The following is a 23,257-nucleotide window of genomic DNA, read 5'->3' on the forward strand; positions in this document are numbered from 1 at the left end:
CCACACACTGCAGACAAACTAGGGATCTCTCTCACAGGAATAATTGACCATCATGAGAAATAGGTTTAGTCTGTGCTTGCAACCAGTAAGACACATTTGCCACGCATAACAAGACAGCCAACACGACCAGATGTTTTCTCTGGCTGAAATGTTGACTGCTGGACACACTGAATGCACAATCAGCCAGGAGAAGGAGACAGAAAGAAAAGCCAAGTGCTTTTCGAAAAGGAAAAAGCACTCAAATTAAAAAAAAGGAAAAACAAAACAGAGTAAGAGCTATTACCTGATATCTTCCGAGAGAAGGGAGCAGTCGTTGGCTTCGTAGCTGTAAACAACAGAGCCGCTGAACTCCAGGAATGGCAGCCCGTCTTCCAAAACGCTCCTCTGAACAGTAGACTTCTGTTGAACAGCAGTTGGAAGAGGCTCGGTTATGGGCAACACCCAACCTTGCCACAGAGATGCATCAGCACTGGAACCTCTGCAGGCAGCTTTAATGCCGTATCCCAGCAAGGCTGGCACCGGTGGTGGCTGAAACCTCGCAGCAGGGCTGCGCTCCACAGGCAGGGCTAGTATCACCATCAACTAAAAATAGCGTTACACCCCCCCTCTAAAAAACATTCGGGTTCATGCCCCGAATTCTTTGCTTAACTCCGAGCACTTGGACTGAAATCGTGCAGGCCGAGTTTTCACCTCAGTTTAGTTTAGTTGGATTCTTCCCACTACAGAGATTCAGTAGCTTTCGAAGAACAAGCTTAGGGAAAAGATCAATTTTTGACAGTGTCAAAAACCCCTCAACGTTTAAATGCTGTAGCACTCGCACAGCTCAAATTTGAGGAAAAAAAATACTTTAAGATAGACGGTATTTTATTAAGTCATTTTTCTAGTCATTCAAATCTGGTCAGGCTAAAATCCTCAGTCGCATCTCTATTTCGGTACGGCTGTATGCAATAACTCAGTTTCCCCATTTCCTCGGTCTCACATTTCAGCCACCCCACTTCACTCAACCCTGCCAGATAAAACGTGTGTCGAACTTCACAAAGGTCTAAGTTAACTCCATGGATTTAGAACTATGTACAATATATGCATATGTACAACTGATGCATACCGATTTACAAATTGAAACTTTAAGCACACAAGGCAAGGTGAAATGTAACACTCCAGTTAGCATTTTTCCCCCCCTTTCAGAAGCATATTTATTAGAAGTTATTGATAGATAAACTTCTTCAACAGCAAAACTTCTGATAACACTGACCTGCCTGAAAAATCTTCAGGTTGGTTAAAAATATGCAGTTAAGCTACGATGCCAGTAATAGCAAATATGGTTAAGTATCACACAATAACACTTGAAGAAGAAAATCTTGTCAATCAGAAAAGGCCACGATACACAAAACAGGCTTTAACACAGTTCCAGAAACACTAAGTTGCCTGGAAGAGGGAGATTCTGAAACAAAGATACTGCTCATTTTATGCTTGCACAACAAAACATTTCCTCCAGTTAACGAAGGGTGAAAGTTTAATCAAAACCCTTCCTCAAAGAGCTTGTTGAGGCAGGGTGCCACAGTACAGAGGCCGTACCACAGCAAATGAGAGTCATGTGGGTTTTAACTGACATCTTTTAATATCCATGCTACTAATTTTTTACTCCCACTTTATAGAAGGCAAACTGCTCAACTGTGTCTTCTGCTTTTCTCTCATTACTTAGTTTTCTAACTGTTAAAGCAGTTTCATTTGTTGCAGGTGGGGTCCCTTGTAGTGGAAAATTTTATACTGAAACTGCTCATATAAGCAGAAAAAAACCTATCCGAGGACATGAACAGTCTTGGAACACCAGAAATAGACATAATCTTGATGATCAATTCTTCTCATACTTCTGAGCTACAAAACCTTCTGAAATACTGAACATGTGCAAATGCAGAAAGCCGGAGGGCCTTACCAGGAGAAGCTCCCCGTCAGGGTACAACTCCAAGTCATTGCGTTTTGACCTCTCAAATTACATAGACGAAAAATTCCCCGTCCTCGCTGGTGTACAGCCCACAAGACTGGGTGAGCAATGCATCAAAAGCTCCCTTATACTTGAGTCGTTTTGCCACTGAAGTTAATCATTGTCAGGAAGAAATTCTACAGAGGTAATAGCAACAGCCTTTGGACGATACATGATATTTTAATTTTAAAAAAAAAAAAGACACTTTAACAACCTAATTCAACCAGTAATAACGCAAGAGTACCTAAAATCAATTACAGTTCATAGGACAGAACAGCTGCAAACATTCACAAATACCAGAGGCACAGTTATAACTAAAAGCACGTGGTCCAACATTGTTTCATTATGCAGCCTACCATCAGATGATGACGTACCTTTTTATCACCCAAAACTCTCTCTTGGTTTTGTGTAAGCATCCACTGCGGATATTTATTCTGCAGACTAGTAGTTAGCAAATCCATTTTATTCATTTTCTCCACATTTCTGTGACTTTTACATAAAAAAAAAAAAGAACAAAAGAAAAGAACAGTCAATAGTTTGTATGGAGACAAGCTGTTACTATGATCAGGCCAGAACAAGGTTACGGAAGATCACTAAATTGAACTTAAAATGCTTTGTGCACAAGAATGGACATTTACAGAGCTGCCTGCATGAAATGGCAGAAAAACTTAAGACATTATATTGTTGTTCACACGTCTGTAAGAAAAACAAGAAAAAAAAAAACAGGAAAAGATCTTAAATTCCTTCTGGGAAATGAAGTTCAGTCTAGTTTCAAGGAGATCAGTGACTCACAACAGAAGAGTACACCTACTGCCATCTCTGGTCAACACAGGCCTCGTTAATTGGACAATTGGTCTGGTGTTTTCGGTAACAGCATAGGAAGCTGCCACCTAGCTTAAAAGTTATCAGCTGCATTTGCTGACTAATGAAGTAAAAAAAATTCAAATTCAAAACAAGCACTATCAGACTCACACAAAGGTTGCCCCGAGGCCTGCGCTCCCTGCACAGGACCTCAGGGCTGCGAGCCCTCAACCGAGATAAGAAAAAACAAACAGAATTTCTAGGGCAAACTACAGCCAAACAAGGCACATGCTGCTAAGCTCTCTGGTGCAGACTGGATGACAGCTGAGGTTACTAATGAATTTGTCAGCCCCAGATTCTAACAAAATGAGCTCACCAAGCAGAGGCAGCCTATTCCCAAGACATCAGGAAGCAAGGCACATCCCATGGAACAGGGAAATACTCCACAGAGAAGTTCGAAGAGATTTAAATTAAGAAGACACGCTGTCCAAAGCAGCAGATTTGCAGCCCTGACAACTCGGGTTTTGTTTCAGGGAAGCAGAGCAGGATTTCTGACTTATGAGCAAACGATGAGTGGATCAGAGCTGTTCCAGCTTCTCCTTGGACAGCTTCTAGTGTGATTTAGAAATCCTCCTGGAGATGGAGGAAAACAATTCACAACGAAGAAAGTGCTCATCCCGTTTCTTCCCACTAGCCCCCAGGTGCCCAACATACTTTAACAACACAATCGGGCCCTTACTGTCTTAGCAAAAACCTACTTTCCAGCTGCACTTCCTCACCAACAATAAAGCACAAATCCTAGCCCAAATTGTGCTGTTTCAGTTCTTCAGTACTCAAAAACGCCTTTTCATTTTTTAATTGATTACCTAGGCTAGGCAGAAGTTCGCCCTTGGTTACCTGTCCGCTTCTGCGGTAGCGTAACGCACTACCGCCTCAAAGACAACTTCAAAAAGCATTTTAATACTAAAACAGTCACAAAACAGCCACTAGCAAGATGCCTCAATTAGAGCCTCTCTGTTCCTGGGAACTGCAATCGCTGGAATCAAAAGAAAGCAGCAGAGAGGCTGGAAACAAAGAAAGGACACCCTGCAGCACTCACACCACCAGCTGCCACCCCACAGCTCTAGCAACACATTTTCCAAAAACCAGCTAAAATTTCAAGAGCGCCTTTAGTAACCACACGAGCAAGCACTGCTCACCACAGCGTTAAACCAAAACCCTGAACTTGTGAGCGCTAAGCACTGCACGGGCACCTGCCAACCGACGACGACGAGACCCGCTCCAAGCTAGCCCTCGGGACAACCGGCAGCAGACGCGGAGCTGCGACAAAATCTTCACACAAGGGCCAAACCGCCTTATTTCTTCAGGGGAAAAAGGCAGCCTCACCGCCCCTCACCTCCGGGCAGGCACGAAGCGAGCACCCCAAGCCCACCCGCGCAGCAGGAACCCTCTCAGGGCGGGCAGCTTCACCCCGGGAGGCCACCCCACCTTCCGGTACCGAAGGGCAGAAAGGCCCGGGCGCGCACCCTTCCCGGCCCCCAGCCGCCGGGGTCGGGATCCCAAAGGCCCGCCGGTGCCCGCAGCAGGCCGGGACCGGCAGCGGGCTCGAAGGCGGCCCGGTCCACCCACCGCCGTCGTTCCGGCCTCCCCTGTCGCGCCGGAGAGACCTCGGCCCCCCTCACGGAGCCCCGCTCCGGTGCGTGCCCAGCGCCGCCGCTCACCGAGCGCCCAGCTCCGCGCCAGCGGCGGCTCACGCATTTAGCGTCACGATGCGTCGCGCGTTTAATACGTCACCGAGGCAGCCGACTCTGCCCCCCCCCCACCCGCGGACCGGCCGTCTCCCCCAGCAGCGGCGGCGGGAGGTTACCCGAGGTGACGCGCATGCGCGGTGGGGCGGTGGCCCGGCGGCCGCGGGGCATTGTGGGCAGTGTAGTCCCGGGGCCGGGCGGGCCGCGCACCCTCCGGCGAGCCGGCGGCGCCCACCGCGCTGCCGCCGCCGCCGCCGCCGCCGCCGCCGCCGCCGCCGTCCTCGGCCGGGCGGGGCCGGGCCGGGCCGGCGGGGCGGGGCGGGGCGGGGCGGGGCGGGGCGGAGCGGGCGGCGGGGGTGCGCCAGCCCGTGGCTCTGCGCGGCGGGGGGGCGGCGGGGCCGCCGGCTGCGGGCGGTGGTGGTGGTGGTGGCGGCGGCGGCGGCGGCGGCGGCGGCTGAAGGGCAACGGCGGCGATGGGCGCTGTGGGGTGAGTGACCGGGCGGGGGGCAGTGCTGGGAGGGAGCGGCGGGACGGGAGGGGTGGGAGGGGGCAGCGATGGGGTAGGAGATGCCGTGCTGGGGAGCACTGGGGGGGCAATACTGGGGCACTGGGGGCACTGGGGAGCAGTAGTGGGAGCACTGGGGGGCAATATGGGGGCACTGGGGGGGCAGGGAGTCAGTATTGGGGTACTGGGGGGGCAGGGGGGCGGTGCTGGTGGCACTGGGGGGGCAGGAGGTGAAGCTCTGGGGGCACTGGGGCAGGAGATGCAGTGAGGGGGGGCACTGGGGGAGCAATACTGGGGCACTGGGAGGGCAGGAGGGCACTACTGGGGGCACTGGGGGAGGAGATGCAGTGAGGGGGGCACGGGAGAGCGGTGCTGGAGGCACTGAGGGGGCAGTACTGGGGCAGTGGGGGGGCAGGAGGGCACTACCGGGGGCACTGGGGGGACAGGAGGGGAGCAGTACTGGGGGCACTGGAGGGGAAGGAGGTGAAGCTCTGGGGGACTGGGGCAGGAGATGCAGTGAGGGGGGCAATGGGGGGCACTGCTGGGGCAGGGGGGGGGCAGGAGGACACTACTGGGGGCACTGGGGGGGCAGGCGAGGGGCAGCACTGGGGGCACTGGAGGGGAAGGAGGTGAAGCTCTGGGGCACTGGGGCAGGAGATGCAGCAATGAGGGCACTGGGAGGGCAGTATTGGGGCTGTGGGGGCACTGGGGGTGCAGTACAGGGGCACTGAGGGGGTAGGGGGGTTGTGCTGGGGGGAGCCCTGGGGGCAGAGGTTGCAGCTCTGGAGGGCAGTGGAGGAATGGGGGCAGTGCCGGGGGGGACCCCAGTGCCCCCCCCAGTGCCCTGGGGCGGAAGGGCACAGGCGGGTGATGGAGGGGAAACGCAGCGGCGTGAGGGAGGACCCTGCAGCGGGGAGCGGGAGCCCTGGGGGGGGGTGGGTTGGGGGGCACCCCAACCCCCCCCCCCCCGGGGCTCCCGCTGCCGGCTGCAGGGGAGCGGACGCTGGGGCAGCTGGAGGGGTCTGTAGTGGCAGAGGGACGGGGCTGGGGGGACAGGCTGCCATGCTTGGGCCAGGAGGGGCACGGAGAGGTCTGCAGGGCAGGGAGGGCTGCCAGGGAGGGGGGACAGACAGCGAGGGGCCAGCGTGCCGCTGGAAGGAGGGCTCCCTTGTCTGGGAGGACATCGGCCGGCCGGCGGGAGCCAGAGCAGGGGAGGGGAAGAGCACCCGGGATCCTTTTGCTGCGATGCTGCGTGCCGTGGCAGCGGAGAGGGATGCAGGCGTCTTTGTAGGGAGAGCAGCGCCGAACAGAGACGCCGCCGAGAAGCCGAGCAGGCCCCTGATGCTGATGTTGTCATCTGTGTCTCTGTTATGTATTATTTCCAGCTGATTGGTAAAGATGGAAAGAGGGAGAGGAGGAGGAGGAGGAGGAGGAGGAGGAGGAAGAAACCTGGGAGGCTCCGGCCTGCACAGGAGCATTTATTCCCAGTCCCAGCAGCAGTACCATTACCCGGCCTCCTCGCAGGGGGGCTGCATGGAGATCCAGGAGCTGGCTTCCAAGAGGGTGGACATCCAGAAAAAGCGATTTTATCTGGATGTGAAACAGAGCTCCCGAGGCCGCTTCCTGAAGATCGCCGAGGTCTGGATAGGAAGAGGCAGGCAGGACAATATCAGGAAAAGCAAGCTGACCCTCTCCTTGTCCGTGGCCGCCGAGCTGAAGGATTGCCTGGGGGACTTCATCGAGCACTACGCCCACCTGGGCCTGAAAGGCGGCCACGGTCACCGGCACGAGCACAGCAATGGCAAAGAGCAGCATCCCCGGAGGCGACAGCAGCACCCGCCGCCTTCGCCTCCGGTGTCTGTCGGCTCCGAAGAGCACCCTCACAGCGTCCTCAAAACGGAGTACATCGAGAGGGACAACAGAAAGTATTACCTGGACCTGAAGGAGAATCAGCGGGGGCGGTTCTTGCGGATTAGACAAACCATGAGCAGGGGACCTGGCATGATGGGTTATTTTGGCCACAGCTTGGGACAGGAGCAGACGATCGTCCTTCCAGCGCAAGGGATGATTGAGTTCAGGGATGCTTTGGTCCAGCTGATCGAAGAATACGGCGAGGGGGACATAGAGGATCGCCGGGGGGGAGGCGATGAGCCCCCTGAGCTCCCCGAGGGCACCTCCTTCCGAGTGGACAACAAACGCTTCTACTTCGACGTGGGATCCAACAGGTACGGCATTTTCCTGAAGGTAAGTGAGGTGAGGCCGCCCTACCGTAACACCATCACGGTTCCATACAAAGCGTGGACACGGTTTGGGGAAAATTTTATCAAGTACGAAGAAGAGATGAGGAGAATTTACAACAGCCATAAAGAAAAAAGAATGGATGCCAGAGGGGACAGTGGTGAAGAGCAAGAGGGTCTTGAATAGAGTGCATTGGACTGGCCGTCTGGCAAAATAAACAAAACAAAACAAGCAGAAATTGGTGAGAGGGACTGACCTATAGTAATTTCAAGTCGCCCCACTTTTTTGCCAAGTCCTTTTCCGGTAGTTCTTGCTAACTCCAGTCCGTAATGTTATAGGAGTCTGGTTATCACGTTAAATTACGCCCAAAACATCTCCGTATGTCTTATGAAAGTACCAACCTCCCGAGTCCGTATGAGTCAGCTGCTTCGAGTGTTGAAGACTATGGAAGTACGCGTATCAGCACAAAAAAAATCCGGCACTCTGACCTTTAAATAGTCTAGATAAGGCTCGTGTTGCACTTCAACGTGGTACAAAAAAAAAACCCCAAACCTAATGCTGAAATGTATCGGTTTCTGCTTATGACGAGTTTTCTGGGACTGAAGTCTGCCTGTACTCGGGTCAGCAGCGTAGCCGTAGGGCATTTACAACAAAAATCGACATAACTTGAATTGCTGGTATGTGTATGAGGAGAGGTAGAGGTTTTAAAATTGGCATCTGCTGGTTATTGAGTTTGAAACAATATTCTGTGTGGGTAAAATCTCGATAACTGGTCAGACCTTTGTAACGTGCTGGTGAAGAGCGGAAAATTTGTTACTCATTTCGTAGTTTTGTGCTGACCAAATAACCCAAGTATCCCAGGATAGCGAAGCTCTACTCGAGTGCTAAGCCTTCTGAATTAATGGCAATGAATAATAACTCACTCCTCATCTACGTGTTCTGCCCATGCGAGGCTGGTGATTTTTTTATTTTTAATGCATTTGTCCAAAATTCCAAAAGGTATTTTTGTATTAGGGTTGTTATGGGTTCCAGCGGGCGGCTGCGGAGCGGGTATTCAGAGGTGGAGGGACCGCCGCGACTGAGGCTCCCGGCTTCTCTCCCAAACGTGAGATTAATGCGGTCGTGATGTTACCCGTGCGAGGAAAACACCCGGGCGTTTTTCTCCTCCCGCTGCGAGAAAGACCTTTGGGGGGTTTGGTGCACCACTGGATTCGTATAAAAAGGCATCTCTCTCATACTTACCCGTAGCGCGTTTCGGAAGCCGTGGTTAACGCCGAGTCGGGTTTTCTGTCCTGTTGATTTTACAGGTGTTTTTGTTAGGAGATAATATCCGTGCCCTGCCCACCCGCTCAGAGCCGGGGCTGTCGTCAAGCAATTCGATTCCTGATCGCCCACCACCAGGTTTCGGTGTCGTCCCGCTAAAGTCTCTGTAACATAAATTTTACATCTCGCGACATAAACTCTCTGCCTGGAGGGAAAATGTGTACAATTACCTGTTTAGGAGGTTGACGAAAGATTTTGAAAATTCTTTGTCGTTTCTTAAAATATGAATACTTATAACGTAAGGGGCTTCTCCAGCCTTTGGACGACCAGCTCCTTCCCCTCTGAAACCAGAGTTTGATTAAGCTCCAGGTACTTCCAATAACACGTTACCTGCCTTTAAGATATTTTTTAAGTAGGCGTTTTTTTACAGAGTGGCCTAGTGCGCAGGTGGACCAGCTGTTTTTCCATGCAACCGTTACATGTGTTTTTTTAATCTGTCGAGAAACGTATTTATCTCCAACCAGACCGTTCATGGCTTTTAGCCTGGACCCACCTGCACGCTGCAGGGCCACGCTCAATCCGAATGCTATTACCTGTTAACGTCATTAACCATAACGAGAAAAGTTGGGGAGGCAGCGGTGGGAACCAAGAGGATAATCTGGACTTTAGTTTGGGTACTAAAACTAGTCGATCTGTTTTAACTTTAAAAAAAAAAAAAAAAAGAAAAAAAGAAAAAAAATAAAAGCTTGCACCAAAGTCACCAAAGAACCTTTAGGAAAATGTTACGGTTGTGACAAGAAGAAAGTAATTTAATTTCACTGTTTTAGGTGATTCCCCCTTTAGGTAAAACCGCACATAGCAGTTACAGCGACCAAGCCTTTGGCTTAGTGTCAAAAACTCCCATCCGTTTCTGCGTAGATCGCTCTTTCAGGTACTTTTTCAACTCTCTGAGAGGTGTTCTCGCTCCACCACTTGAACAGCTAGCGGACCGTGATGAATCAGCTGGAGGTTAAATGGGGCGCTGGTTCATCGCCGCTCTTAGGGCTTTGGTCCCAATGGTTTTAACAGGTCAATTAAAAAAAAAACAAAACCAACATTAAAATAACTTTACATCCTATTACTGGTGTGAAACCAGAATTTAGTGAATGAGTCCTTGATGCGTACGTTAGTGTATCGCTGACTGCTGCTGTCCGTCACAGTGCCTGGAGTAAAAAATTAACTTATATTCCAACAAACCGGAGCTATGAATGTACAAACTTTTTACGCTTTCCTTCCCATTTCTATGTGGCATTCCTCCCCTACGAGCTTGACATCTCCCCGTCCCAGCCTACCTTTGCCTCGAGGGATCGTAAAAGCTCCCACGTTGGAATTAGCCCGAGTGACCGCGTGTATTGTAAGCGATCATGCCTTCCCTGTGTTCCTGTAGCGTTGGTGAGGAAAATAATTGCGACGGGCAAAGCGATTGGAAAGGGACATTTTCTTCACCCTTTTAAAAAAAAGATGCGAAATGGCTTTCCTTATTGCTGCCCTTTTTTTTAAAAAACCCTTTATCTTTTGTTAATGAATTGACCTTCCGATGGCGTTGGTTTATTGTGAATATCACCCGGGAATTCAGCGTCTGCTGGCTCGGTTCGGGCACGCAGGTATCCCGTAGGATCCACCAATGCGTTTACTCCCCCGGCCCGGGATGCACCTTAGTATCCGAAACTGGATCGGGATCGTCACGTTCATAGCCGATCACCCATGGGTAAACCACTAGCCACGGGTTTCCACCGCGATGGAAAGCACCGATGTTTGCAGATCTTGTCGTTGGAGGGTAGTACAGACGCACTCAAAATGTAGCAATGCAAGACTTTAACGGTGAGATTCGGAAACGGGTTCTGTGTTATTTTTGGCAGCGCGTCTTCAGCTTCCGAGAGCGGCGATAACGCGGGCTGCTGGCGCGCAGAAGGGCCCATCGAGAATGTTCGGGAGCGCCGAATCCCTCATGTATTTTAAATGTTCGTTCCCGATGCCCTGAAACTGCCACGTCCCTTAAACTTGAGAAAACACAAGCTTATTTGCACTAGAAAGAACGGCCAAAAACAATCCTTAGGAGGACAGGGTGAAGAGCACCAGTCTGAACCTCTTTTTCTCATGAGAGAATTTCCTATTCAAGCCCTCACCTCTGTTTCAAAATTGTATGGTCCCGGCAGAAAGTCTGTCAGTTCAATAATGAAATCGTAATGCACTTTATATTGTGTAAATAATACTAGGAGCACATTTCTGCTCCCGCTCTGGTAAGGGGATGTTTCGGTAACGTAGTCTAATGCTGAAAGAAGCCGTCTCCTGCATGCACGTGTCCGTGAGAGACCTATCGTACTTGCTTGGTCCAGCTCCGCTCGTATGTTAGAGGACAGGCGCTGTATTGAGGATCCTCTCAAACCACCAAGAGTGGGACGATTTTTTTTGGTTTTTTTTTAAGTTGCGATTTGCAGAGCTGCCGAGCATCCTCAGCTCCCCTGTCGCTGCGGCTCCTCGCCCCTTCTGCAAATCGGGCCCCCGACGTTGCTGCCGAGGCTTAAAACCAAGCTTTTCACGTATAGTCTTGACAAAGCCGAGTCCAGCAGCTCCCTCGTACTTGGCTTTCCGCTGGCGCGGAAGCTGGGGCGGTCCCTAAAAAGCTTATCCAAGGCGGAAAGGGCTGCGGGGGATTCCCCTGCCTTGCAGCCGGAGGGGGATTGTGTTGAGTCCGGCCCATCGAGCTGGCTTTCTCGGTGAAGTCCAGAGGCAGGGACGTGCTAACGAAGGGTGGGGAAGCGTTTTGCACTGGTGTGGTGGGGGTGACCCGCCGGGCGCTCCGGAGGGGATGGCAAAACCTGCCGTCACGGGTTCGTCACGTCAAGTCTGGATGACGGACTTTACCCAGCGAGAAGCTGCAGCGGTTATTGGTAATCTACTCGTCGTCGTAAGTGTTTCTTATCTGTATCCGATATATACAAATTCATATTCACATATAGGCATTAATATATTTATGTGAGTATATTGTAGCCTGTAGTAGCTCATAGCGAAATAATATCTCATTTATCTGAAGTACGCAGTCTAAAGACGGGGCAGTTTTCTCCTACTACTGGTCTGGATAAACACGTTATTTCACCGAAAGCTGGTTTTGCATGCTGTTTGTCACGGCCCTTGTCAGATTTCTGCTTTTAAGCGCTCTCATCCCTTAGGTTTTCGGCAAGGCTGCAAGGGAAAACGTAGTCAAAAGAAGGCAAAACTCTTCCTTGGAGGCGTCGTTGAGGTGCGGTGAGAGCTGTAAGGAAGAGGCAGCTGCAGGTACTGCCGGCCACATCGTGTTTCAATGCCATTTTACAACCCCTGGGTCTGCGAATCCGTAGTACCATGTTCATAAAATCCCAAGTAGAAGTATTAAAAACCCGTCCTTTATACAAAAAAAACCCCAAGCAATTACGAAAATCAATGTCGGCAGTCTTTTCTTCTGCTAAAGGTGTCATAGTCTAACGATTGCGTCATTTTTTTTTTCCCTATGGCCTATTGAAGTGACCTAAACTCACAGGGAAGGGAGTCAGTAGTGGTTAGGAAGCCTACTGCTCGCTTGACTTGCAGCCCTTTTATCCAAGCGTAGTAATTTTTATAGCAGAAAAAGGTTTATTATTGCGTATTTTTATCGGGCAGATTTTGCACCAGGTTGAAAATTAATTAATAAGCGGTTTTCGTTTCATGGCATTCCTACTTTTGCTGTACATACAGTATATATATAACATTTATAAAATAATTCTTTAAGAGAAGTATACCTTCCGTTTAATTTTCTATGCTGCTTCCTCCAAAATTAAAATGACCTTTATTTTTAATTACTTACCGTGTTGTGATGTCTAAAATTCACCCTACCCCTCCATTCGTTTCCAGTAAAGGTTGTATTCGAAATAAAGAGTTTATCCAAGTAAGAGTGGAAATAAAGGCTACGCTTAACGTATCATAAGCTACTTGCATAAACCCGAGCGAGGCTGTCGCCCCGAAGCCTTTGCCGAAACACATCGTCCCTTCGGCGTTGATCCTGCCGGCGTGAAGGCTGGCATTGGGGAGCAAAGCTTGTCCAGCATATCCGAGATTTCCCAAAGGACCGGGAGAGCGTGATACGTCCCCGCAGACGCCCGGCAGGCTGGGACCGTGGACCTTGTCCCCTTGGATGGGCGCGTTGGCGGTGGCTTGAGGTGGCAGCGGGTTTAAGCCATCCCCCTCGTACCTGCGGACGATGCCATATACGCAAGTTGTTTCTCGGCTGTAGGGCCCGCTCTCCGTTGGGCAGTGGGTATATCATCTTTACATTATTAATGCTAGCGTGGTGGTGTCTTCTGTTGACCCCCCCGTCCTTTCACTTTCATCTGCAGTCATTGAAATTTCATTGCGTAGGTGCAAAAACAAGCAAATCTGAGCATCTGGAGAAACAAGATTCACTCGTTGGGCTTTTTTCGTCTCTGTAGAAGTGAAACCTGTGTGAAGCTCCGTGTGAAGGGTCTCGGTTGCCCTCTGCGTCCTACACGCTTGCGGTTTGTTGTCGCCTAGCCCGTCAGTGCTGCGAAATCGTGGCTGCGGTCCTTTGGGGATGATCCGGTCTTGCCTAAAAATGGCTGAATTCTGTCATGACCATGGGAAAAAAGCTCCAGCCAGGGGACAAGGTGCTTCTGGACTCGAGCGATTTGGAAAAAGCTAAAGCCAGATCTTTCGCAGCCCTCTTTCTCCAAAATCTGCAGAAGCTCTTATGGGCTGACACTGATTTCTCTTCCTAATAGTTTGTCACGCCCGTGTTCAGTTCCCCACCTGTACCTCCATAAAGGCAACAGTATTTTAAAGCACTGAAGTAAAATAAAATATCAGGAACTCCTGATAGATGACGTGGATTAAAAATTGGTTTTCCAGAAGTGTCAAAGCATAAATTGAGGTTTTAGAAGCCGGACGTCATTTTGGCGTTTCTGTAATTAGATGTAACTAGATCATTCCTTCCACATGCTGAGGCATCGCGTGAAACGTGAACCTGCAGCTTTGGGGCTCTCTTATGTACATTAACTTCTAGAAGGGTGTAGGCTGGATGTACCTCCTGGCCTTTTCGTGCTTGTTGGACGTGTTTTGTGTTTGTACTGTATCCAGAGGTACCGGCCTAGCCTCGAGGTGCCTGACCGCCACCCCAATAAAACCATCATTAACGATTTGCTAATTCATCTTCCTAATTGATAGGCTACCTCGAAACGCTTGGAGTGGCACTTGGAAATTGCTAGCTCAGTACAGAGTAGCTGCCGTAAGTAAAAAAAGGCATACTCCCATCTTTTAGGTGTTTCAGACCCATCCTACGTACTCGTCTTCAAGAGGGAAGGATAACGGCTCCTGCCTTGGAGCTGTTGGCTGGAAATGCAGCCGGTCAGATGGGTTTCTTAACCGCGGTGGGGGAAATCTATCCCGCAGGCAGAAGTTTGCGTCTAGCTGTTTCTTCATCTTGATCATTTGCCAATTTGCAGAGATTAATTGGAGGAAAAGATCGCCCTTCGTGTCGGTTGCTGGAAGACAGCTAAAGCTCAGGCTCTCTGCCCAGCCCCGCTAGGCACAGTGCTGATCAAACATCTGTGAATTCACATGTGTGACACACAAATTAACATAGAGGGAAGGGAGAGAGGAGTATTAAAAATATATATACACATATACATATCAAAAATAGTAATTTTTTTCCTGTTTCAAATAGGTCCTTCCCTTTTGAGACGTTAAAATGTTAGCTGTCGTCTTTCCTGTTTTCCGTATCAGAGATGTTCAACGTGCAATACGAGCAGGGAGATAGATTTCACAAGCAATATGAACGTACTATACTATTAACGTTAAATCTTTACACTACAAATCGCGTGCAATAGAATCTGCCTTTCAAAACAGCAGAGAGTATGTGGGATAAAAGACACGGGTTAACCTCAGGCTCTTACAAGTATTCCCATCTGGTCGTTGTTCTGAGCACATGTTGTTGGCACGAAGCGGAGGGAGAGGGGGAGTAAGAGCAGAGATAAGCGCTTCCCACCGAGGCAGAGGAACAAAAAGGCAGGAGGGGGCGGAGGGAAGCGAGGACAACATTCGTCCTCCGAGGAATCGCGGAGCACGACGATGGTTTTATCCGCAGTAGGAGGAATAGGAGGCTCTGTCAGCGCTGGAGTCCCGCAGAGCCGGGGAAGGAGGCAGAGAGCCTGGATCCTAATGCTGCTCTTGGGGACCAGGGTGGGTTCTTTTTGGGGCACATCCTTTTTGGGGCACATCCGTCCGGCAGTAACACGCTCTGCAAGCGTCGAGTCTTGCCGACAAACCCATCGGGGCCAAGCGGGTCCGACGGATGGAGGTATTGCTTTTGCAGCTTGCTTTTTAAGACTGGAGTGGCTTGGCTTTTACTGTGCTGGGAGGCTTGCCCAGGAATACCTGCAGAAGCTTAGGGGACAAATGTTGGTGGCCTGTAAGGTTTGCTCATGCAATCCCAATTTACGGATGCTCGCCTGTGCTTTTCACCGGAGCCTTGCTCCGTGCGCTGCTCTGCCTGCCTCCCGCTCCGGGAACTAGCCGGGGCTGTGTGACGGAGAGTTACGTTACCGATGGGGCAACTGCTCTTTTCCATCGCAGAAGAAAGGTGTTGGTGAAGGCTGGAGGGGACCAGAGGGAAAGAAACCTTTAAGAAACAAACTCCGTGCCTGTCTTTGCAAAGGGGTTTGTGTCCTTTTTAGCGAGGCTCTTTGCAGATGACCGCCGCTTGTATCGCCTTTGTTTTCCTGGGCACCAGTGTCGGTACTCTGAGGTCTGGTGTACAGAAGCGATCCGTGTTAGCAGCTGTTGAAAGCTGTGCTTTGAACGAGTGAAGTGCTGTAATAATTGCGAGCACTCTGGAAAAGCTGTCAGTATTTCAAGCTGGGTCTCCTGATAATGGAGACTGGATCACTTGGGCTTTATTCTGCTTGTGCCTATGTTCCCCACCGATAAAACGGGGTGAATGATACCTCCCTACCTCAAAGGAGCGTGATAAAGATGAGTTCATTTGGCGTTAGAGTTTTTGTGATGATCTGACACTGCTCAATACTGATCATCTCTGAAAGCAAAACAAAAAGAAATCCCGTGTGAAATGAACTGAGTACGCATATGCAGGGTTCGGAAGGTACGCGCAGGTAAGGCTTGGATGGCATACAGACGATGAATGACAAAGAAAGCTATATGCTAGAGGAGGAGGGAAAGTTGTAAGAGATTGTGTAATTAAGCTCTCTATGCATATGTCCAAAGCGGTCGGTATTAAGGTTACTCAGATAATCCTTAATGCTGGCACTTCCTGACCTTCGACTGCTCAGTTTTCCAACTTTTTTTTTTCCTCCGCTGTTTCGTACGAAGCTGTATCGCGTACTGTTCAATAACACCGGGTTGTTCAATAGATTTGGGTCTTCTATCCTGAATGGAGTCTCACAAGCCTTGCAAGAACGCCTCCACCTCCCGCTTCCCTTCCAAGAAGGAGGAAAGACCGAAGAAGTCTAAGGGCGAGGAGGACGAGAGGACGTTGATTAAGATGTATTACAGTAGGGCTGGCAGGGACCTCTGGAGAACATCAGATGTGGTCCCCCGTTCCGAGGTGGATCCGACCCGTTCCTCACACTGGTTTTCAGCCGTTTCAGGGTCCACATTGTAGCATCTACATTTTTCCCAAGTTGAACAACCTGGCAAAAAATCTGCTCTTTTAAATCTCCGGTGATGGATATTCCCAGCCTCCCTCCCCAGGCTGTTTCAGTGGTTCACCCTGCTTACTCTCAGCTACTTTTCCTGCTGTCCAGCCCGTCTGTCCCTTGCTTCCATCTAATTCTATAGCTTTTTGCCTTACAGGCCGTGCTCTCGAGGGGAGTTATGGAAACAGTTTGTTCCCTGCCTTGCTGTAGCTCTTTTACGTAATTAAAGACTGTTGTCAGGTCTCTTCTGCATCCTTTTCTAAGCAAATACAAAGCCTTCCACCAAGGGTCATTTTTAGCCCTCGTCACGTTCTTGTTGCTTTCTGATGAGTCCATCTTTTCCTTGAATCCAAAACCACAGAATCCAAAATCAGGAGAGGTATTTTCTCTGCGATCTTACCAGCTGCAAGTGGAAGGATTGCAAACGATACAAGGTTTTGTACAGCCGGTACACCGGTTTTTTGCAACAGCGTACTTGCTGCCTCCAGACCAGTTTGTAACTCTTCGTCCTCCCAAGTCCTCTTTGGTAGAGCCGCTGCCATTTCTCACTCTCTGTACTGTAGTTCTTGCCCTTCTTTAACAGTTTTTGCAAATCCAGACTACTAAAATACCAGAGCACACATTTTCCATAAAGCTTTGTAATAGAAGTCTTTTCTGTACGTGGTGGGGCGGCAGAACACCATCTATCGTTCACGCCTCTGCTTATTTCTGAAGAGGACGTAGGAAAAATAGCCCATCAACAGGCATTCTCCTAAATATTAAATATCCTCCTAAATACTAAAGATTATGACACTCTCCCCATCGTCATGATAGAAGCAGTAACTCTAGCACTACCAAGATAGATACCTGTTTAAACACAAATGTAAAGCATGCATCTAGTGACGATATAAGCTCCCTGTGCCAATTTGTTTGGAAATACAGGCTTTCCCTCGTGCTCCCAAATCTCCAAGGATTGTTACAGAAAACCGTATTGTCATCGTGCAATAATGTGAATAGTCACCAAAATATTGACATGACCTTTGCTAGCTTTAACTAAGTTTTGGTCTGAATTGGCCCTCCTCCCTGCTCATTCCGCCTCTCCCGTTTCCTCTCCTGCCATCGTCGTTCGTGCTTGTGCTCCGACTTTCCCTCCTCTAACATCTATGGGCTTTCTGTTTTTCTGCAGCGTTAGTTCGGCATTGCTGTTACTCGTCTCTTATAAATTGGGATCAGCACTTGAATTTCAGTTTTTCGTGATCTTTCCAGCAATAAAACGCTCCGTAGAGGAAGAGCTCATTCTGCTTTGAACAGATTCAGAGCGTCAGGTCATTATCGGGACCTGGGGAAAAAAAAAAATCCCCAAGGGAGCGTTGGCATCCGTGGTGGCTCCGTCTTCCACGGGGATGTCCCTCCTTCCTCCAGATAAGTTTTAAGCCCCTCTACCGATTTCCTCGGTGGAAGGCCACACGTTATGCGGCTCAGCGAGCCTTCAGCTACCTTGCCTTAACGTGGTCGTGTCGCCGTCCCCTTCCCGGCAAGCAGTGCCCACCCAGCCAGGCCAGGTAACTGCCTGAAGAACCCTGGTTTTTGGGGTTTTTTCCAACTCCCAGAAGCTTCGGCCGCACTGCAAGTTAATTGGATTTTCCTTAGTAACGTTTTTATTGCGAGGAGAATCTGACAGGTTTGTGTAGGTATAACTAGAGAGAAGTTCCTCCTGTTCCATGCAGGTTCTCACACGGCTCTATAATCACCCGACACGGATATCTGAGCGCCTTCCAGAAGTGCATTTAAGCGTATGACTAACATCTGTGAAGCAGCAGTTGCTCTTTCTTCCCTCCTCTTCCTAGGGGAAAGGCTGAATGTGCCAATGCAGTCCTGGTATTTTTAACATAAATTAATTATCCCTGCTGTTCTGCGTTAACGCCGCAAAGGGTGAGCTGAAACACGTCGTGCGCTGGCAGCGGCAGACCCCGACGGCTTCGCAGGACGGGAGCAAAGCAGAGGGCTCGCGGGGGGGCAAAGCCTGGCGTTTGCATCGCTCCCACCGCTTCCCTCGGTAGCTGGTGTGGAACAGGAGTTGTTTTGCCTCTGGAATTTCCCCTTCGACCGTTGCTGCTCCGCAAATCGTCATTTTGGCTTTGAGCGTGGCGTGGAGGAGTTTGCTCTGCTGCTGCGTGGTTGGGAATTACCTGATGTAAAAAGACCGTCTCTCCTCCGGGAAGCTCGCGGGGGGAATCTGAGGCCAGAGACAGCAGGTAGGTTCAGGCAGAGGAGAGGTGACGGAGCAGTACTCTGGATGAAATGAAACTCAGTGCGCAGTCAACGGATGTATTTCTGGTTGGGATGTATTCACGATAGGCGCTTTCTCTTTTCTTCCAGATTTTTGAACACTCCCAAGATCTTTATAGCGCTGATCAGATCAGATATTTGCAAGAGAACTGAGCTGCCTCCGAGGACTGTCTCTTTGCTGAGACGCCAATGAACTCTGAAAAGAGTTTAAAAACTGTAGCATTGTGCCGGTGCCACTTTTAAAAGAGTTTTTCCCAGCTAGGCGTCGCAGCGGGGATGAGCAGAGGCCGCTGACAGCCGAGAACAGAGGGCAAGGCTTTGATTCAGTTCTTGGCGGTGGTATTCATCCTACCTCCTGTAACTCAGTTAACGCGTGCCCAACGCTTTTCTTCTCTCTTCGCCTTTTGTGGCGGGTGCAGGATTATGCTAGTGTGCCTGCGTCTAGTGCTTAGTCCTCTGATCCGGGAGGGATTTGGGGGCAGACTGCTGTGTTTCTCTGAGCTCTGATGCTTTTGTAAATTCACGACGGTAAATACCAGGGGAAGAACTAAACCCAAGGGTCAGCCCTAAAACTTTGTTTGACTAAACCATTTATGTGTTTCTAGCTTCTAAATGATCTCTGGCAAGGGGATTTTGTCAACCGGTGTTAATTTAACAAGTCCATCTCCCGCTCCACCCCGATCATCAAAAATTATTTTACTTTCAAGCCCTGTAAAGCTGCAGTGTGTCTCCTGCTGAAGTGATCGCTTTCCTTTCTCTCTGCGGTGTAAAAGGTTTTGCTGGACCCTTCCCGAATGTGCAGTGCTGGACCCCACAGTGCACATCACTGTAGTTAGTGGTGAAGTTTTTCAACTTAAGCATTTTTAATAATCTCCCCCCATCCTGGGAAAATTAGGGAAAGAGTTTTTTGGCTCAAACGCTTACTTATAAAGCTGAGAATAGGCACCACGTTTCACGGGGTGAACCAAACCTCGTGCCTCTTATCTCACGGCGTATCCTATAAACTGGCATTTTATTTCTTGCTCCGCCTGTTGCAAAACATCAAGGTCACTAAAGCAGCACGGGTAGCAACCCCTATAGATGTTTATATGGCTCAATGTGTAGGGACATTTTCCTCTCGCTTTGCTCGCAGGGCCCGGTCCTGATTGTGCTATTCCTTTTCCCAGTTTGACCACTACGAGTATTTATCAGCCCGGTTCATGTCTTGTTGGCGACCTGGCTCGAGAGCCCTAAATCGGGTTTTTCCTCATTAGTTCACCACCTTTTTTTAAGCCCTTACTTATGAACCTCTCTGGAAATGCTGTGCAAAGCCCAAATGTGCCTCGGTTCCCTCCATCCCCGTGCGTTTGCTAACTGCTGCAGCCGATGTAGGACAAAAAGACGCGTAGCTGGTTATATTTTTGCCAGGCAGACATTTTCCTCTGTGTCTGTTTTGGTATGCTTTGGCCTTAACCATTCCAGGGACCAAAGTCATCCTGTTCTGCAGCTCTCAGCTGCTTCTGCAGCCGTTGCGTGGCCGGTGGGGCTTTGGGAGATGTTAACTCTAAGTTGAGACAGGTTCTTGTGGGGCTTGGGGTGATGCTGCAGCAAAGCGTAGTTATTTAACCATACGGCCGTTCATTCCCTCTGTGATTGTTCTCACGTCGAGCAGGGTTGCACGAACCCGTTACCTGGGGCAGATTTGATCATGCGCTTATCGTAGGTTAGCCGCTTCCTCCGAACAGCTAGCGTGCAACATCTTGCTTGTAGACGATGTACGGCAGCTTCCCCGGGGACGAGCTTTACCGCGTCTGCTACAAGTATTGCTCTGAGCTTAGACTCTTGCTTCTCGCCTCAACTCGATGCTGTGCCTGGATCCTTTCTTATGCGTAACCTTAATTTTGTTTCTTTGAGTGCAGAAGTAGGCTGCAGTCTGGAAGTATGCGTCTTGAGCTAAATGTTGCCAGGATTTCATCCTCCCCGGGACATTTAAATTGGTTGCAGAATAATTAGGCTCGCTTTTTTCTGCGTGTGTAACAGCAAGGCGCTTCCACATCCGTTTGGGAATCGACCCAAAGGTTTGATGTGGGTTAGTAAATTCAGGTACGTGGGATGAGCATACCCGCAGCAAAGTAGGTACGAAGATGTTGAGATAAAGCTGTGCCTCTGCCAAGTCTCCCATCTACTCTCTTACCGTCCTGCTGGCTCCGGTTGCTGCAGTGGGTGACGATGCAGGGAGCCACCAGGACCAGGGACCATCAGAGCCTGCATGTGGGACCTGGGTCAAAGGGGCACAGACACCCGAGCTAGGCAAGGTTCCTCCGCCCGCGTGTATTGTATATCGCAATATAACTACAAAGGGAAGGCGTAAACAGCTTTACCCTGGATACCGCAGGAGCCCAACTGTTTTAGCCTTCCTTTTCTGCCTCATGGGACTTTTAACTCTTGCCTGGTGCTGAAGTAAGGCAGCCGCTCCGGAGAGCGTACGGGCATTTCTGTCCTGGCATCGGCGTGCGCCCGCGTGCGGTCTGCGCCAAAGCTTGCTGCATCCCGGCCCTGGCGTTCGGTAACAGCATTTTCTGCTTACACCAGCGCAGTCATCCCTCAGTGCTGTCAGGGGTGACCCTTTCAGTTAACAAGCGATAAGTTCCTTCTAGCTATCTTATTAAAAAAAAAGAAGAAAAAAAAGAAGAGGAGGGAGGTGCTGGAGTTACCTGATGAACATTTTCATGGACGCTGCCAGCTTTTAACTCTGGGTTATCTTGGTGAAGGCATATTACAGAGATTTTTCTTTTAAAAACAACTTAAAACTGTCAGTTTATTTGGCGGTGCAGGTTTTGTGCAGGTATGTGCGCATCCCCAAGAAAACCCACAATCCAGAGCATAAGGCAGAGGTGGTGCCCACTTACTCCTCCCGACAGCAGCAAACTGCAGTTTAACCTGTTGCTTTTCTCACCTCTTTTGTGCTCTTAGGAGACACCCTCTAAAGTAGGGATAGTGTCCCTAAACGTGCTTATCCCTTTTTAGACAACCCACAGCCTCACAAGGTTTCAACAGCAGCCCATCGTCTCCGAAAGCTTCTTGCCATTTCTGAGATGATCCGAGAACGGGAAGGGATTGCAACTCCAGACCTGGCAAAGATGCAATCGCTTTTGCTGGCTAAAAAGGCCTATAAAGGAGAAGATGTCACCCCCAAAGAACATCTGCAAGCCCCACAAAAGAGGAACAGAAGGTTAGAGGAGCGAGCTCTTGAGACGTGAGTCAAGAGGTAAGAGTGAAAGCTGAGCCACGGCTTGGACTTTGCAGGCTGTTTTGGAGAGCACGGCGGCTCTCTGGGGTGGGCTGGACTACCACCCCCGTTGTTTGTCTCCGAACCTCCTCCTGAGGTAGGCTCTGAAGTGCCCTCCTGCAGAGAGATGCAGCCTTCCCAGCCCCTCTGTGGCGCAGGAGGAGAAAGAGAAAGGACCAACTGGAAGATCCTCTTAACTTCCTCACCTTCTCAGGCTCTCCACAAAGTGAAGTTCATCTTCCTCCTCCATACTGCAGCCCTTGAGCTGTTGCAATAAGCCCTAGAGCTGCTCTCTTTGCTTGTTCAAAACCTATTCCGACCTCTTCCTCTCGGTGAGGCTGAAGATGCTGTGCAGAAGAGAACAAGCAAGAAGCTAAGAGACGTGTATTTTTCACTTGCCTCAGCCTAAACACCAGCCTCCTCCAGGCTTTCAGTCTTCCAAGAGCTTCCCACCGTTCTAGCCAAGCAGTCTCTTCTCTAGAAGAAGAAAAATGGGCGGTTTTGTGCTAGCAATAGCTGGAGTCCTCTTTTACTAGTGAAGGCATTTTCTCCCTCTCCTTTGAATTTTGTATAAATACAGAAACTAATGTGAAATAAGAGTTGTAATATCGGGAAAGGGGAGGTCGGAACAGAGCGTTCCTCTGGATAGGGTTTGATGCAATTTGAAGCTGCTTGCAGAGATTTGGCTGGAAGGTAAACTGATTTGGGCTAAAAAAGCTGGTGCTGTTAAACTATGTTAGTGATTCGTTAGTAGATGGTCCAAAATAGCTTTTTTGTGACCTCTGACCTCTAGGAAAGATAACTGTATTTTTTATCTTAAATTGAAGGTGCAATTCGTGCTGGAATAAACTTATGTTCTTTAGAAACCATCTCAGGATGGCATTTATTGTCGAAAACATCGCATGGAAACTTAAAGAAAACAAACCAAAAATCACACGTCTGAATCAACACCAGGCGAGCGTTTGCAGAGCGTTGTTGCTGAGCTGCCAACCACGCCGAATTCCGGTTATATACGAGTTGTAATCCACCTTTCTGCCTTTGCGACGCAAAATTTCCGATAAACGCCTGTGTCCCGCGAGAAGGGGTTGCGACGAGACGAGCGAGGAGCTCCCGTGTTTGCAGCATCCTGCTTTGCACCTACGCTCGATCCATTGACGGTAGAGGTGTCGTCGTCCCCAGGCGACAGCGGTCCCCTCCGATCCTCCCGTGTTGCGTCGGTGCTGCGGCGCCCGTACAAGGTGGTAGATGCTGAGGTGGGTGTTGAGTTGGAGGGGTGCTTTTCGAGGGCAGTACTTGGTCACCAGCTGTTGTCTAGGATGCTGTGGCTTTTTGTACAGCAGAAAAAAAATGATTTCTGGTTGAATTTCAAGATAGGGGACTGTTTTCTGCCAAGCTACGCCCCCCCGCCGTTTCAACTGCATGTTATTCTCTTTTTCTTTCCGCTGGTCCTGTTATGCACCGCTCAAC

The 23,257-nt window shown here is 49.8% G+C and overlaps 2 protein-coding genes across 22 annotated transcripts in view; one reads left to right on the forward strand and one right to left on the reverse strand.

Annotated features, from left to right (window-relative positions):
* The window catches only part of WRN (WRN RecQ like helicase), a 47,566-nt gene extending 42,896 nt beyond the window's left edge, over nt 1-4,670 (reverse strand). For 11 of the 18 annotated variants that reach the window (XR_012673649.1, XM_075150341.1, XM_075150336.1 and 8 more), the window contains exons 1-2: nt 2,356-2,470; nt 284-399 (exon numbers count right to left, since the gene is read on the reverse strand). Coding sequence is in view for 17 of the 18 variants with exons in the window: in XM_075150341.1 (XP_075006442.1) it covers nt 284-399; nt 2,356-2,451 (212 nt within the window). In the remaining variant the exon portion in view is untranslated. Of the gene's footprint in view, nt 1-283; nt 400-2,355; nt 2,471-2,788; nt 2,808-3,158; nt 3,416-4,035; nt 4,351-4,503; nt 4,587-4,649 lie in introns of those variants that run through there. The other 7 variants (XM_075150328.1, XM_075150334.1, XM_075150332.1 and 4 more) reach the window with 7 other exon arrangements.
* A 252-nt stretch (nt 4,671-4,922) lies between these two features.
* Nucleotides 4,923-21,888, forward strand: PURG (purine rich element binding protein G). Of its 4 annotated transcripts, none has more exons than XM_075150348.1 (3): nt 4,959-5,017; nt 6,421-7,279; nt 21,529-21,888. In XM_075150348.1, exons 2-3 carry the CDS (start codon nt 6,434-6,436, stop codon nt 21,598-21,600), a joined length of 918 nt encoding a protein of 305 aa, XP_075006449.1. In that variant the 5' UTR covers nt 4,959-5,017; nt 6,421-6,433; the 3' UTR covers nt 21,601-21,888. The 4 variants fall into 4 exon arrangements, with proteins under 4 accessions (XP_075006446.1, XP_075006449.1, XP_075006448.1 ...); XM_075150347.1 differs by lacking the exon at nt 21,529-21,888 and adding an exon at nt 8,581-21,520; XM_075150346.1 differs by lacking the exon at nt 21,529-21,888 and adding an exon at nt 11,746-21,520.
* Nucleotides 21,889-23,257: the final 1,369 nt, after the last annotated feature.

This window comes from Calonectris borealis, chromosome 4 (genome assembly GCF_964195595.1).
Source record: "Calonectris borealis chromosome 4, bCalBor7.hap1.2, whole genome shotgun sequence".
Taxonomy (NCBI): Eukaryota; Metazoa; Chordata; class Aves; order Procellariiformes; family Procellariidae; genus Calonectris; species Calonectris borealis.